This window comes from Vulpes vulpes, chromosome 7 (genome assembly GCF_048418805.1).
Source record: "Vulpes vulpes isolate BD-2025 chromosome 7, VulVul3, whole genome shotgun sequence".
Classification (NCBI taxonomy): Eukaryota; Metazoa; Chordata; class Mammalia; order Carnivora; family Canidae; genus Vulpes; species Vulpes vulpes.
The window spans coordinates 121,638,166-121,654,971 of NC_132786.1; the positions used below are offsets into that span (position 1 = coordinate 121,638,166).

Genomic DNA, 16,806 nt, shown 5'->3' on the forward strand with positions numbered 1-16,806 from the left:
CTCAGGATCTGGTACAGCCACTATGGCAAACAGCATGGAGGTTCCTCAAAAAGTTAAAAGTAGAACTAACTTATGACCCAGCAGTCACATTACTGGATATTTGCCCAAAGAATACAAAAACACGAATTCAAAGGGATACACGTACCCCTATGTTTGTAGCAGCATTATTCACAATAGCCAAGATATGGAAGCTGCCCAAGTATCCACTGATTGATGAATGGATAAAGAAGAGGTGATATATATATTATATAGATGTGTGTGTATGTCAGAGATAATATATATTAATATATATATATCTTATGGAATATTATTCAGCCATAAAAAAGAATGAAATTGCCATTTTCAACAACACAGAGCTTGAGAGTATAATGCTTAGTGAGTCAGAGAGAGAGAAATTCCATATGATTTCACTCATATGTGGACTTGAAGAAACAAAACAAATAAGCAAAGGGTGAAAGAAAGAGAGACAGACAAATCAAGAAAGGATCTTAATAAAAGAGAACAAACTGCTGGTTACAGAGGGGAAGTAGGGGAATGAGGGGGAGATGGGTTAAATAGTTAATGGTGATTAGGGAATGCACTTGTCATGAAAAACAGACAAACAAAAGAAAACATAAAAACAACTAACCACCTAGGATCTAAGGGTGACCTGTAACGTAGATACTATTCCTTCTTATCCTGGGAAATCTTAAGGATGTTTCCTATGAAAGGAATGCACAGCACAGCCAATTTTCTATCAGAAGAAATCCAAAATTCAGATAACCTTTGGAAATTAAGTATCTACCCTCATCTTCCATTAGGAATATATGATAGGGGTGGTGACTTACACAGTCCACATTCTGGGAAGCTGCAAAGACAAAAATAAAGTGATTCCTGAGCACAATGAAGAGCAGATCACGATGGAAGCTCCTCAACTCCTCCAGCGCAGAGAGGGTGCAGCCAGAAAAATGCCTGTCGGTAAACACAGGGCTGATTCCTCAGTCTCAGCGGGCTGATGGAGATTTGGGAGGCTAACACAAGTTTTGTTTCAAATGCACTTCTGTGTGGCTGAGCCAGAAGTGTTATCCAAGGACTCTTCCCACGCATCCAACTCTCAATGTCTTCAGTTTCTAAACTGCTGACTATCTGTGCACCTTGCATGGGAGACATCAGAACTGTGTGGGATGGAGTCAAGAGCGACACGGCGCGCATAGCGGATTTCTGCAGATAGCACTTCCTGAATGACCCTGACCTCTGTGAGGTGCTACACATCTCAGCAATAACAGACCATCAGTCACAGGAGTGAGGGCGAGCACAAACAACCCCCCTCTCTCAGGGCTGGCAACGGGCACTATCTTGTCACAAAATTCCCTTTTGTGTACGTGTTTACATGTGTTACAACAGAGTCCCGTGTCCTAACCGGGGATGGTGGTGACCATGGTGACAGCTAACATCTGTTCATTGCTTACAATTCCCAGGCTTACTATACCAAACTACCTTACGTAGATAACCTCATTTCACTTTAATTCCCCTAACAATGGCTACTGTTATTAGACTCATTCCGTAGAGGGGTCAACCAGGGCACAGAGAAGTAAGCCCACTTGCCTAAGCTCACGCAGCTTTGTGAAGGCATGGCTTGAGCCCCAAAGGCTTGATATATCAGAGCCTGATCTCGCAGCCATTATGCAAATAATTTTGTATCATCATTACTGCCACTATGGCAGCAGGTGATACTTCTGCAGCTCTTTGTAAAATGTACATTTTGAAAACATATCCAGAATCGGACCGTTTCCCACCATTTCTACACAACCTTGATACAAACCACCATTACTTCTTCCCTTACTTAAAACAACAGGTTCCTACACATCTCCCTTGCAGCTTCTCTGCCCCACCTAAGGTGATTCTCAAACCTGCAGCCAAAGTGACTCTTTATCAAAGGGAGTCAGTTCATGCCCTTGTTCCCTTCAAAACTGTCCATCCAGAGGCCTTATTCCAAATGCTCACCAAGGCCTGCAAGGCCTTTTGTGGCGAGCCACTGGCCACCTGGCCTAACCGAAGTGCACTGCGGGTACCCCCACTGTCCCACCTCCAGCCTGGCACACTGCTCCCCAGGTCTCTCCATGGCCCACATTCGTGCTTCTTTCAGGTCTTGGCTCGACTGTCACACTTTCAGTAAAGACTTCTCCCACCAACTCCTCTGAAGTCACCCACCACCCCAGGCACTCCGATCTTCTAAACACCCAGCACCTATCTATCTACTCACTTGTTGATTGTCACCCCTTCTGTCCCACGAGGATATAAGGCATAGGAGGGCAGGACTAGTTTATTTGCTGCTGTCCCTTCTGTCCCTAGGACAGCGGGCACTCAGGAAATAATTGTCGAATGATTAAAAACTTAGACTTCCATGATCTCCCCTGATCCTGAAAACAGCCAGGACACAGGTATTCATTTTCCCATTTTGCAGATGAATAATTTTAGGTTCAGAGGATAAAGGACTGGTTAGACGAATAGACAAGGCTTCTCATTAGCAGACACCCAAACACAAGTCAGAGGTCAGACACCATCCATGTTTTATATCCAAAAAGCAAAGCAAAACAAAGCAACCTCTATCTTAATATATTTTGATTTTCTGGCTATAGAGTTGGCAGATAGGGTAAATTTGAAGACAAACCCCCGCCCAAAACTGGTACTCACTCTGGTTTCCACACTTCGGTCAGTTCCGGCTTCCAGTAGGTATTTAATACACTCCTTATTTCCATTTTTACAGGCCAGGTATAGAGGTGTCTGTCCTTCATCAGCAGCATGATTAATGTTGGCATCATATGCAATTAATAATTCTACACACCTAAACATAAGATTATGATTAATCACAATAAAACCGGTTTGCGTTCTGAAGCACCTGACCCAGATACTATAATGCTAGAGGAGGTCTGTATCTTTCTACATCAATTGTTTTTACATATATCAATTACAGTAGGTCTTAAAATATGGATACCATTTTGTAGCAGGGATGGAAGATATATTTCCAATCACAAATTTAATTATTCCCATGAAAATTTAAAATGGCGGCATTGATCTGGTGCTAAAACTTCGTTTTGACACCTTTCTGTAGCCAACTTGTGAAAGTGGAGTCCTTGTAACATGTTTAATTGGGATGAATGGCTGAACTGTGGTTGACATACATACATTATTTGTGGTTCAAAATAGTTTAAACCTTGAGAAAAGTCATACTGCTGAGTCATTTTGAGACTTTCACTTGAGAAAATAATTATAAATAGCTCAGACAGCAGGGCACCATGTGCCTCCACTATAAAAGGCAGCAGGGAGGCAGAGCTAGGGGCTGCCTTGGGGAGAACAGCAGAGGCTATAGCCTGTCTCCTGAAGGGGGGCTAGTGAGGAAAAAGACAGCTAAGCAGAAACTCATTGCTCTGAGAATCAGGGAGGAAAGAAATGAGGTAAATTTGAGACGTTGTGACATTTGTGCCAAGTCTTTATGAAATCAGATAAGAATAAATGGAGAAAAGTGGACTAAATCATAAACAAATGAAGAAGAAATTTACATCACCTCCTTTTTTTTTTTTTTTTTTTTGTTCTTCAGATATATGCTTTCTCTCCCTACCCCCCACCCTGGGGCTTTTCTTGAAAACAATTGGTTTATATATATTTTTAAAAATAACTTACATATTGACATGTGTTTATATCTCATACACATTTAAACTGATCAACCCCAGGGTTCTTCTTTTTGGCAAAGCTACTCATGCCTGGTTTCCTAGGACTCTTATACCTTCCAAGTAAGTGGCACTACAGACTGCGGGGTGACAGTAAATGTAAAAGCACAGCTGAAGAAGAAATCCCTTCTGGAGGACTCAGGATACATGCACCAAGTAACAGCAAAACCAGTATCTGCAGTTCTCAACAATAAGCTCATGAGGTATACATCAGACATGCAGAAAAAAGAATGTATACTTTAAAGATGCATTCTGAATATTTAAAACTTACATTTATGATTAATAACCTTAATGTGAAACTTAGAACCCATATTACAGGAATTACGAAATATGTTAAGGATACTTCTATCAGTTTGAAACAGTCCGCATTTATTCCTTCTCGGCCTTTTGGCTAAGATCAAGTGAAACAGTCCGCGTTCCCTACAGGATCTTTCAGAACAGGCAGAGGAAGCAGCTTAGTGACTTTATATTTTATTAAATTGTAACTCATAATCTTAAAAACCCATGTCTATGTTCAACAGACTTGGTAGGCTCCTGAAGAAATCACTGCTAAACTAACATATGTTTCAGTTGGTAGGTTCTTTTGGGTTTGTGCTCTAAGCACTTTCAGTAGGAGATGTTTCTGCTTTAATTTTTTAAAAATGATATGACAAGGTGAATATATTGGGATTTAATATTGAATAAAGTGTCACTAGGAAGTTAAAATTCTTGTAATTAATATAATTCTAGGATTTATTTTTAATGCCATCATAAGTAAAAAAGCTTTTGTGTGTGGGGGGGGAGGGTAGAAAACAGTGAATGACAGTCTCTAACAGTGGATGTGTCACCACATAGCTGTTGATAGACTATAAACTGATTATCTTCATCAGAAGCAAATTCATTCATGTGAGGTTGACACACATGTTTCTCTTCTTTATTTCCCTCATACACAACTATTCACCCTTAAAGAAGAAGAGAGAATTTAGGATCCTACTTTGCATCTGAATCTTCAAATATATTTAGTGAATTTATTTGCCAATGGATTTTAAGCACTAGCGTTTACACATTCAGCCAGAACTGAAATATGTGTGCAAATTATAGAGAGACTCTTTTTATAGTGGGGGGAGAAAGAAGAATTCAGAGCATCACTTACTTGAAATGTCCCTGAGCAGCTGCAGCACACAAGGGTGTGAAGCCATTTTTATCAGCAGCATTGACTTGGGCTTCTGCATTCAGCAGCAATCTCACACAGTCTACGGATTTTAATAGAAAGCCATTTAAATTCCCCATTTAGAGTTACGGTGAGCCAAGTTCTAAACAAGCTCTATGTAAATGTTAAACCCAAAGGACCTCTCCCGTGCACAGTCCACCTGACAATTTTAGTATGGTGGATAGATGGGAGACTCCACAGGCTATTTTACAGAGAAAGGAGACTCTTTTCCTGAAGACGTAAATGCCCCAGACTCACCAACTAAGACACGTGTGTGTGTGTGTGTGTGTGTGTGTGTGTGTGTGTGTGTGTGTGGCTTCGGGAAGAGTTGCTAATGAGTGAAAGGATTATTAGGTGTCAGAAAACATTTCACCAGATTTTCCCATCACTCTATCCCAGGAAAATAATGTTATTGGATGGAGAACTAAATCTACTTATCAAATTGAAGTACCATTCTTTGTATTTAAATAGTTAAATTCTCATTTTGTGATAATTAACCTTTAAAACACTTCCATGTAATGGTCATCACACACTTGATTCCACGGGTGAGGTGAAACCATACAAAGTCACCTGACTCTGGCATAAATATCATCTAGGCCTTGTGTTCCTCATGGTATTTACTAGCTTTAATTTCTCTATATGAAGGAAAATTCCCACAGGACTTTTGAAGTAAAGAAGAATCCCAAAGTATTTTTAAAATCACGAGCTATCTTCTTAGCTCACTAGATCCTTCCATTTAGTCCACTTGAACACCGTGAAGCTCTGAAGCTTCTCTGAATTACTCTACAATCATGCAGCTTATGTGCACCATGCTATCTGATTTCGGATTTGCAGTCAAAACATCTTTTTCTGCACTACCATGTTTTAGTAAATCTGACCACAAGACTTCACATTTTAAGATAGAAGAATAATTCTGACTTCATCAATATGTCACTTATAGCTGTACAACTTCTCAGTTCTCTTAAAAAAAATCCAAATAACTATAAATTGTTCCGAAGATAGAACCGTTTCAGACCCGTGCCCTCTAACTGCTAGATCTTGCCCTCACCGTAGCATGTGTTGAACCCCTGTCACTTCGACTTTCATACACAGGTATTGCTAATAGACAAATTAGAGCTATTTTGTCCTAACTCAAGTGATCACAGACGGAAGGCTTTATTCTAAAATGTGCTTAGTGCTAGACCTCCAATTTCAATATACACAATCTATTTCATCGTGCATAAGACTAAAAATACTTTTGCTAGCTGCAATAAAATCTAACTTAAAAAAAGCTTATTTATTTATTTATTTATTTATTTATTTATTTGAGAGCGAGAGTGAGCATGCATGGTGGAGGAGGAATAGAGGAAGAAGGAGAGAGAGAACCTGGAGCAGACTCCTCACTGATTGCAGAGCCCAACACAGCTCGATCTCTCTACCCTGAGATCAAGACCTGAGCCGAAATCAAGAGTCGGCCGCTGAAATGACTGAGCCCCACAGGCACCCCTAAAATCTCACATTTTTACGGAACTATAATTTCCAAATTTTTTCAATATTTGCAAAATCTTTAAATCACGTAAGAAAAAAATGTGTCCACTACTACCTGTAGAAGAAAATCAAAGCCAGAAGAACCTTTTGCTCCTAACAATGGTTACCAGTGCTTTTGGCTCTCCATCCTTTTGCAAGAGGGTGGTACAGTGAGGTCAGATCATGCCATCTTTACCTGTATGTCCATTCTTAGCAGCAGAATACAAGGCAGAATGGCCATCTTCACAGGAGTAATTAATGTCCAGTCCTTCTTCATTAAGCAGCATTGATAATAAAGTGACATTTCCCTGGGCAGCAGCTTGCTGAAGAAGGGTGGGCCTGCCAGCCAGGGGGGCAGGACCACCACTCATTAGCAAAGGGGTTAGGGAGGGTGACCAGCCTGTGGGTTAAAGTGACCCTAGTTAGAGTAGGAGCAAGGACAAGAGACGGATATTACCCACTTAATTCCGAATTACACACACACACACACACACACACACACAGATGTATGAATACATATCCTTAGAGGATTATGCAGTTTCTAACATTATCAATCTGTTAATATTTACTTAGCACAAATCTGTACTGTTATTCCAGTCTCATACCTGCTAATTAAATTAACATACACAGTGACATGATTTTTAGTTGTCAGTCTTACACAGATAAATGTTAAAGTGGTGGTTGGTTTTAGGAAACTAAGGTGGCTGTCTCATTTTAAGAGTTCAAATTCCACTGTAGGATTTCAAAACAATTTGAATTTTAAAATTATATACGAATTCCCTCAATTTCAATATCAATCTGAAAAAAGTGAACTGACATCTCTAGGTATAGGATGGAAAGAATTGTAAGAAATGGAGATTTTCCTTTTTCAATAATGTTTCCAAAGGCATGTAACTAAAAATTTTACACAGACAATTAGGATGGACCAAATATTGCCAAGAAATCTATTTATATTCTTGAATTCCCTTAGTTGGGGATAAAAATAACAGAGGGGGCCAAGTGCTATTCAGTATCAAGAGCTAACAGAAGCGCAACGTATATAATTGAGTCTAGAATACTGTATTCCAGCCCAAATATGCAATATGCGATTCTGCAGACTTTATCATCTGGCCATCTTTATAACTTGTGTACCAGAAACTTTTAACCAGCCAACGAAACAGGACACTCTACCATAAATTTTTAACAAGAATCATAAGAGTTATCATAGTTAGATATTTCTCTCATCAGTATTTAGCAGCTTTAGAAGAGAATCTGTTAAGTGTGTGAAGTCGGCTGCATATAGCATGGAAAATTTTCTGAATTCTTCCTTGGTCAAAAGGCTGTAAAAACAGTAAAGTAAAAAAAATGTTTATTTAATGTGTCATATAGGTATTTTATGTGTTTTAGATACAATTAACTTTCAAAAGAAGTCATTTTACTTTCTTCCTTATGAAGCCCCAAATACCTCAGGGTAATGTCAGCGTATATAGAGGGGCCCATGTGCACATAGCTACTCCTCAGGGTCAACAGCATAAATCCAGTAACATAAATCCAGTTACATAAATCCAGTAACATTCTCTGTGAGGAGGACACAATAGATGGACCTTTTATTAGGTTTCCTCCACCTTTAGGATATTAGGATAATATTTTAGGTATATGGGTATTACATTAATAAGTAATAGATTTGCATAACTGAGACTTAAATTATTTTAATCAATATCGAAATCAAAGGATTTCCTGGTATTTTAAAAATTCTTTGCGAAAAAAGTTTATACAAATAAAACTCGACTGTCCATTAGAAGCTGGATATTACATCTTCATAATTAATTATTTGGGTCCATGAATAATTTATTGTTTTTAACCCTGTTAGACTGCAGTGACATATAAAATTCAAATGCTCATTAAATATTCATCTAAACTTTATGATATCTTTCCCATCGATAGTCACTAGCTCTTCTTACAAAAGTAGTATTTTTACTTCATACTTACAAGAAGGCTCCTCTCTGGTACATTTTACCTTTTGTATTTTCTTAAAAACAAACAAAAAAAAACAAGCCCACAAAAATTAAATCAGTACTTATTAGAAATGGATGATAAACAGAGAAATTATAAACACCAAGGTATGAGAGCTTGACTGCAAAGCAAACACAAAGGTAACATGAAGGCATTGCACGGTGGCCCTCCGTGGAACAGAAGGGAGTGTGGCTCACAAGGCAGTGAGTCCTCTCCTTGAGCTCCAGAGGCCTTCTCTCCCCGCCCCTCCCTCCTTCCCCCCCACCTTCCTCTCTCTCTCTCTCTCTCTGTCCTCTCACTGTCCTTCCCTCTACCCCCACCTCCTCTAGCTCATCCAAAGAGTCCTGGTTATTGACAGCCTCTAAAGAACATCAACAGGTATAAATAAATCAAATGGTTTGCTCTTCTTTTGGGCTTTGTTTTCATTCTTCCTTTTTCAATGCGCTTCTAGGCTTTGGGGGACAATTTAAATACAGATACGTTTTCAACTGCTTTCTATGGAAACTTGGGATACAGCATCCTGGGAAACCCTCTTTTTACTGCTAAGCTATCTGAAAGAGAAAATATTCATTCAAAAATTTTCTCAATCTTTCCACCACTCAAGACTCTGTTTCCTGTCATACAAAACAACAGAGGAATATAGATTAATTTTTTTTAAACTCTCTAAGAGACGGGCAACAGATTTTTGAAATCTTTGACAAAAGAACAATGCTTTATAAATACCCATATTCTTAAAGTTTAAATACATTTTTTTTATCCCCATATCGTTTCCAATTGCTTGAGCTATTTTAATAAAATAAAGACTTTATGGTTCATTTGAAAATTCCCGACAATGATGAGAATGGTGATATTTATTGACGGGTTAGGTGATGCTAGAACAGGCCTGCGTCATACAGCTACTTTAATGATGTTAGAAAAAGGTCACTCGGCTTTGTGGTGTCATGTGCAAACATTAGTAAAGGTGAGCATCTTGCAGAACATGCGCTGGGCTACTAAGGAAACAGGCAGGACATGCGATGCAAGAGGGAAGAAAAGTTGAGAACAGCTTCTGGCATCAGCTTCAGAGTGTGGAGAAGGTTAATGTCATAGCTCAGGTCAATCTAATTTTCAGATTTCAACTTTAAGCCAATCATACATGGAGGATAATTTTTTTAAAAAATATGTTTTAAGGCAAAAAATGTCTGAATCAAATTAAAGAAGATGTACGAACCCACCCGTTGCACCCCCCCCCCCAAAAAAAATTCCCCAAACGAAACAAACCAGAAACAAATTTCCAAGGGTATGAAAACTCAGTTGCCTGGGGTGATTTCTGGTTTAGGCTTCTGTTCATCTAACAGTTAAAATGTGTTCACTGGACAAGTTCGGGGGAACAAAAAAAAAATTCTAATTCATTTAGAATTTAAGATGCTATTTAAAATGTAACATTCGGCCATCCCAACTGCTAATAGAGTAATTTACAACCTAATTCATGAGAACGGGATCTTCTACCATTGCAGTTCTCCTCAGGGGTGCTTTAGCTTTACTCACTGTCGCAGATCTAAGCTGATACAGAAGCTCAGAGTTTTAGAGTTTTTAAAAATATGTGGGATCCAGTGGTTCTCCGAGAAGGGAGAGGTAACGTACTGCTGTTTGAAAAATTCAACAGGCAAGTTTAAGAAATCTTTCTGGTCTGGAACTATTATTATTATTTTTTTGGTTCGATGATTTCATTTTTGGATGAAAAAAACTAAGGGCTCAGAGCAAATGTGCTCTTTAGGGTGATTGAGAAAGAGGCAGAAATGACCTAACCCTGCCTTCTCAGACTCTCCAGAGCTCTTTTCCTCACTGAACTGGGAACAGACATCTATCTACCAAGGATTTGGCAGACGTGCTCTGTCCTCATGCCTGGCTCGTACCAACCACATGGCAGGAGCGGCTATTTAGAAGATTGATAACCTCCAATGAGCTTATGATCTAGGGAGGCACAAGCTCACCCAGGCACAGAGAGATTCAGAAGTAGGATGGAGGGGCACCTGGGTGGTTCAGTGGTTGAGCGTTCACTTTTGGCTCAGGGGGTGACCCCGGGGTCCTGGGATCGAGTCCCACATCGGGCTACCCATAGGGAGCCTGCTTCTCCCTCTGCCTGTGTCTCTGACCCTCTCTCTGTGTCTCTCATGAATAAATAAATAAAATCTTCAAAAAAAAAAATAGGATGGAAAGAGCTCTGGTGCTTCCTGGTTGCAAGGAGCATGGCAGCAAAAATAGGGGCAATCTGAATGAAAACCAGTTGAAATCCTGTATCTCATTTGGAAAATTTAGGCTGACCTACCTACACCCATGGTTGATTTAATCACCCTTCCTGTGTAACCACACCAACTTTTTTATTCCCCAGACAAGATGGTCAGGAAAAGCTCGCTGCATGACTACTCCTCCTTATAATCAAGCAGCATGGAAATTTATCATCCCACCAAGGTAATCCTGGAATTCTGGATTATTTTGGCCAAACTGCAAGATCAGAACAGAAAATGAGGAAGCAGTTTCACCTATCTTTGGTGGCTACTACTTCTTCGGTTCCATTATTCATTCTCTTTTGCTCTCTGGACACAAGCCAAGGGTTTTATCCCCAGGGATTATTGCTCCTGTATCCGAAATTCCACTCTATCCCAGACAGGTCATTCTGGTGAGTACATTATAGACTAGGAATTCTCTGGTCTTAAAAATTTCAGATCCTGCTGAAACGTTCCTCGGTAATAGATGCTGATTTTAAAGCTTTTCCACTGAAACCAAGACACTGAAGCTGAACCTGGGGCACAGTAAGGACCGAGGCAATAACTGGTAAAGCATCAAGGTACAAAGCAAAGATGGTTTTGTAGTTTTTAAAAACTGACAAAAGTTCTATATCCCAGGAAGTGTTTTCTGTTTTAGTTTGTGCATTTACATCAACAGCAATGCCACTGCCCCAAACATTTTTGGAACTTGTGCTTTGAGGCTGCCTTAAGAGCTTATGGTACATTCTTGGATTCTCCTGAATGGTAGCAAAAATTCCTCCTGTGAGCATGGATTTAGCTCTGGACAATAGCTAACATCCTTTTAGGCCATGGGAAGGGCTGTCCAGCTCAGTAATACCATTTTGAATAAAAAATATGGAATGCCGAATGCCTGTGAAGCTAGCACAAAGTAATAATAGCATAGGTCAACTTTAAAGCAAATTCTCCAAGATTTTTTAAGCAACAATATCGATGAAGCAATAACATCACCTCTATTTATTCATCACTCATGCTGCTCTAAGTGCAATACCAAGCTCTTTGCACGTGAGGAGAGTTAATCCTAATAGCCACCCTGCCCCCATATGAGTAGCATAAGCTCCATATTAAGGATGAGAAAACTTGCTCAGTCCAAGAAAAAATCACCAAAATGCACAGCCATAAATTGCGGATCCTAGATTCTAGCGCAGCTCTGACTGCCATCAAAGTCCGTGCCGTCTCCAGTTCCCAATTACGCACCAACACAGGAACAGCAGCCTCTCAGGGAGCATAATTTCATGGAGACTGCTTGTAATTAGATAAGTAAGGCCTGGAATATTGCTCTCATTCCCTGACAGTCAGCAAGAACAGTGCTACCTATGTTTCTCATTCCCATTCCCCACACCCTGAGTTTTAAATATAACACCACTCAAACTTTCCTTTAATTCTTAAGGTTCTCTCTCATTAGGACCAGTGGTCTCTGGTAGCCACTAAGATCCCATGGTAAGAGAGACTTCTGTCAAGTTTCAACAGAACTTCGACACTCCAGCATTATTTTAGAGCCACCTTTACTCAGTGAAGAACTAATCCAGTCATGTCAAGCATTGCTTCCTCTACACTGTGTAACAAAAAGGAGGAAAGTCCAGTTTTTTTTTTTATCAACTCCCTTGTTTAAGAGTCCCCCATTTGGGGACTTCATAAACCACATCTGCCATGAGGACCTCTTCTAATAGAGCCCACGTGCCAGGTTATCCATCTGTGCTCAAGTGTTGGAAGACAACAGCCTGGAACAGAATAAACGGCTTTTGAAACAAACTAAGAACAGAGACTTAAAATACACATACTCTGTTTTTGAGGTCAAAAAGAATGCCATACCAATATTAAAACTTGGAACATACCAATGGCAGAGCAAATAGAATCAACCTGATAATCCCAGGCAGACTGTCGTGTCAATGGCCACTTCAAAAGATGTTTTTAACTTTATCTCAGAAGGGACAGAATTGAACGCAGATTGTCTGGTGATGACCCCCTAATACTGAAGGCCTGTGAGATAAATATTTAAAAAGTCTTTCTTCCCATGGAAATGCTTCAGTGTCTCTAAATCCATGGTCTCCGTGTGCTCCCAAACTGCTACTTTCAGGTTATTTTAAGAAAGTACTTAGCATAAAGAAACCACAATTCATAAAGCAAGATGAATCACCATACCCCGGAGCCTTTAAAGAAAAATACAAGAAAAGAAAAGAAAAGAAAAAGGAAAAGAAAACGAAAAAAAAAAAAAAAAGAGAGAGAGAGAGAGAAGGAGAAAGAAATAGGAAAATAAAAAAAAAAAAGTCTCAAGGCAATGTGAAGGAAATGAAGGCAAGTGAGAAGACAGGCCGCATTTTTAAGGAAGGGTATAATATTTCAATCCCTTTACCTGATGCTGTTACCAGGAGGCTGTCTGAGGCACCTGCTCTACAGGATGAGGCACTAACAGGGTTTATGGAAGAGCAAAAGGCAATGGTGGCGGGAATGACAAGGGAACGCTCGGAACATGCAGGTTGGTTCGGTCCAGGGGTTTCAGCGGGCCGGGGCCGGGCACCCACCTGAGACGTGGCCAGGGCCGCAACGGCACAGCCTGCCGGTGCCACAGTTAAATCTATGGACGGTTTTGGTGGCAGCTGAGGGGAGGATGACTTGGGGACAGTCTCCTCACTTACTACCCTGCTCCCGTGCGGCCCGCTGGAGGGGGGCGAGGCCGGACTTCTGCTATCGGCTCTGGCGCCTGCGCTGGGGGCCCTGCTCTCCAGGAGGCCCTTGAGCTGGGGGTGCGGCGCGGAAGGAGTCTGGGAGAGCCCTGGCTTTTTTGGCGGGATGGGAGGAGGGTTTCCTCTGTCCACTCGGGCTACCCCGGGGGTCTTCAGGCTGGTGCGGCCGACGGGAGGGCAGGTGCCGAGGCCGAGGCCGAGGTCGCCGCCGGGGCCCCCCGCCGGCCTGGGGGGCGGCCCTGCCTGGGGGCCCGTGAATCGCGACAGCGCCTGGGTCACCGTGTTCCGGGCCAGCTGCTTGGCCACGAGGCTGTCGCGGCTCGTGGGAGACACGTCCCTGGACGGGGGGCTCTGCGCGCTGTTCCCGTTCTGGTCGGGGTCGTTGGCGCCGGCCTGGAATCGGAATCTGGCGGCCTGGACGCGCGGGTTGGGCCCCGGGGGGAACGCGGCGCTGGTGCCCGGCGGGTGCGAGCCGGGAGCGGGCGGCGGCGGGGGGGGGGCCCTGCGGGGCGGCACCTGCGGGGGGCGCGGGGGGCGCGGGGCCCTGGGGGGCGGCGGCACCTGCGGGGGGCGCAGGGCTCTGGGGGGTGATGGCACCTGCGGGGGGCGCAGGGCCCTGGGGGGCGGCGGCACCTGCGGGGGGCGCGGGGCTCTGGGAGGTGACGGCACCTGCGGGGGGCGCGGAGCCCTGGGGGGCGGTGGCACCTGCGGGGGGCGCGGGGGGCGCAGGGCCCTGGGGCGTGACGGCACCTGCAGGGGGTGCAGGGGGCGCAGGGCCCTGGGGGGCGGCGACACCTGCGGGGGGCGGGGGCGCAGGGCCCTGGGGGGCGGCAGTACCTGTGGGGGGCGCAGGGCCCTGGGGGACGATGGCACCTGCGGGGTGCGGGGGCGCAGGGCCCTGGGGGGTGGCGGCACCTGCGAGGGGCGCAGGGCCCTGGGGCGTGGCGGCACCTGCGGGGGGTGCGGGGCCCTGGGGGGTGGCGGCACCTGCGGGGTGCGGGGGCGCAGGGCCCTGGGGCGTGGCGGCACCTGCGGGGGGAGCGGCGGCGGGGGTCACGGGGCCCTGGGGGCCGGCGGCGCCTGCGGGGGGCGGGGGCCCGTTCTCCTCGGGCCTGCGGGCGGCGGGGGGCGGCGGGGGCGCGGCCGCCAGGTCCCCGGGGGCCGCCTGGCGCTCGGGGGGCGGCCGGCCGGGCGGGGCACCCGGGCCCGCGGCCCCCCTGGCGCCCCCGGGGCAGGGCCGGGCGGGCAGGGGCAGCGGCGGGCGCCGGGCGGGGTCGTCGGGCGCCGCGTCGGTCTGGCAGGCGGCGTGGCAGGGGGCGGGGGCGGGGGCGGGGGCGGGCGGGGGCGAGCGGCGGTCCCTGGCCTGGTCCCTGGCCTGGTCCCTGGCCTGGTCCTTGGCCTTCCGCGGGGGCGCCAGGCCCGGCCTGCGCAGCTGCTCCAGCGCCCGGCGCAGCCGCTCCAGCTCGTCCCGCAGCCCCGCGGCCAGCGCCTCCTCGCGGTGCAGCCGTGCGCGCAGCTGCTCGCGCTCCGTGTCCGAGTCCGACAGCTGCTTCTCCAGGTGCGCCTCCAGGTCTGCGCCCCTCCGCCGCTCGGCGCCCAGCTCCTCCTGCAGGGCCCGGCCGCGCGCCCGCTCCTCCTCCAGCTGGGACACGGCGGCGTCCAGCTTGCGCGCCTCCTCGATGACCTTGGCCGACAGCTGCTTGCACTCCTTGACCAGCATCAGCACCACGTGCTTGTTCTTGCCGCGCTCCTCCTCCAGGCGCGCCGCCAGCTTCTTGTGCTCCTGCTCCAGCGCCTGCAGCTGCAGCTTCTCCATCTCCAGCTGCAAGAGGGCACAGGGCAGCCCGGTTAGCACGCGCACGGCCAAGCCTCCCGGCGGAGGAGCCAGGAGCGCCTCTGGGCACTATCCCTATGACCCTGTGACCTGGGGGGGGGGGGCGGGCACTCCTGCAGCCCTGCAGCGAGCACACGGGGCTCAGTGGCTAACGGCCGCCGAAGTCACGGCCGCAGAGGGTTTTTAAACATCTACCAACTGTAGAAAAAGAACCGCAATCTGATACTTCCCATCACAACACAGAGTTCGGAAAGTTCTGTTTTGGTAAAAATACAACTCTGCAGGGGAACTGTTCTTTTTTATTTATTTATTTTAAGGTTGAATGTCTTCGGATTATTAACAAACCCTGGAGGCACAATATAAAGAAAAGCACTGAAAACGGAGGACTTGAGTTAAATTCTAAGCTTCTATATTTGCTACTTGTATGATTTAGCTGATTTTTTAGCTTCAAGCTTATGATAGGTTGCCGTGCAAATCCTACAACATCACACATGAACATTCTTTGAGAACTGTAAGAACTAAAGGAATATTTTACTAGGACTATAATCAATGTCAGGAAACCCAGAGTCCAGCTCCACGTCCTCCAATCCTATCTGTTTGCTTAGCTCCCACTCCACCCGCCTCCCTGGTTCTCACCCAGCCTCAGGGTCTTCCACTTTCCTGTCTCTCCGCCCAGAATCCCACCACGCACGGTCATTCTGGGCTCCCGGGCTAAGCAGTTTCTGGCCCGCACAGGGACGGCCAGCTGGCGAGGTGAGTGGGGGAGTGGGAGCCCTGTCCACTCCCCCATCGTCTGCCCGGGCGCGGGATGGCACCTGCCTGGAGAGGAGGGCACCTTTCCCTTCACGAGAAGACCCTGTCTGCTCACCACGCCACAGGCCACTAGGATCCACGCTTTCCAAAGGAACGCTTTTCTAGTCGATCAGCGTAGGGGAGGAGCTTTTTAAAAACCTCTGTATTTCCAGGGGGGGTGGTGGTTTCCAATATGCGTAAAAGCACCCAACGCACAGAAGTTTGACGTCCTCATTCCTCCAGGCCTCTGTGCAGCACCTGTCCGCTTTGCTGCAAGGGCTCCTTCTCAGTGCCCAGCTGAAAACAGTGGTCCCTCCCATCCCTGTCCCTCGTTGTCGCCCTTTGTTTTTAGCGCCTACCTGCCCCCCCCCCCCCCCCCCCGCCCCCGGCACGTGGCTCCAGGAGGGCAGGGACTCTGTCTCCTTTGTGCTGCGGCTCCCAAGACCCAGAACAGTACCAGGCACGCGGTGGCGGTCAGCACATGGGTGAGTCAGGAATGAAATCAATCTAGTTCAGAGAAACCACAAACTTCTGCACACTGATGGCCCTTCTGGGAGCACGGGCCTCACAGCCTCAGAGATGCACGACTGTAACAGGTTTGCACAGGTGTCTCACTTCTTTCCAGAGGACCACCTGCTGCCATGAGGGGCTCAAAAAGGACAAATCCCCGAGCTGGGTGGCAGCAGTCAGGAAGGTTAGGAGGCCTCACCCTCCCAACTACAAAAGCATCCCTTTGGTAATCCATGAAAGGGATTTCTGACTCACAAAGGTTAAAGTAGATCTACCTGATAAGGACGAAGAAGGGACTCCCCCCATC

General features: G+C 45.8%; 1 protein-coding gene across 4 annotated transcripts in view; it reads right to left on the minus strand.

Annotated features, from left to right (window-relative positions):
- The window catches only part of CTTNBP2 (cortactin binding protein 2), a 142,752-nt gene that overhangs the window by 57,353 nt on the left and 68,593 nt on the right, over nt 1-16,806 (minus strand). Inside the window, exons 4-8 of one of the 4 annotated variants that reach the window (XM_072764893.1) lie at nt 14,455-15,185; nt 13,033-13,943; nt 6,599-6,802; nt 4,840-4,939; nt 2,674-2,824 (exon numbers count right to left, since the gene is read on the minus strand). In XM_072764893.1, the coding sequence (XP_072620994.1) occupies nt 2,674-2,824; nt 4,840-4,939; nt 6,599-6,802; nt 13,033-13,943; nt 14,455-15,185 (2,097 nt within the window). Of the gene's footprint in view, nt 1-2,673; nt 2,825-4,839; nt 4,940-6,598; nt 6,803-8,370; nt 8,389-13,032; nt 13,944-14,334; nt 15,186-16,806 lie in introns of those variants that run through there. The other 3 variants (XM_072764894.1, XM_026012144.2, XM_072764892.1) reach the window with 3 other exon arrangements.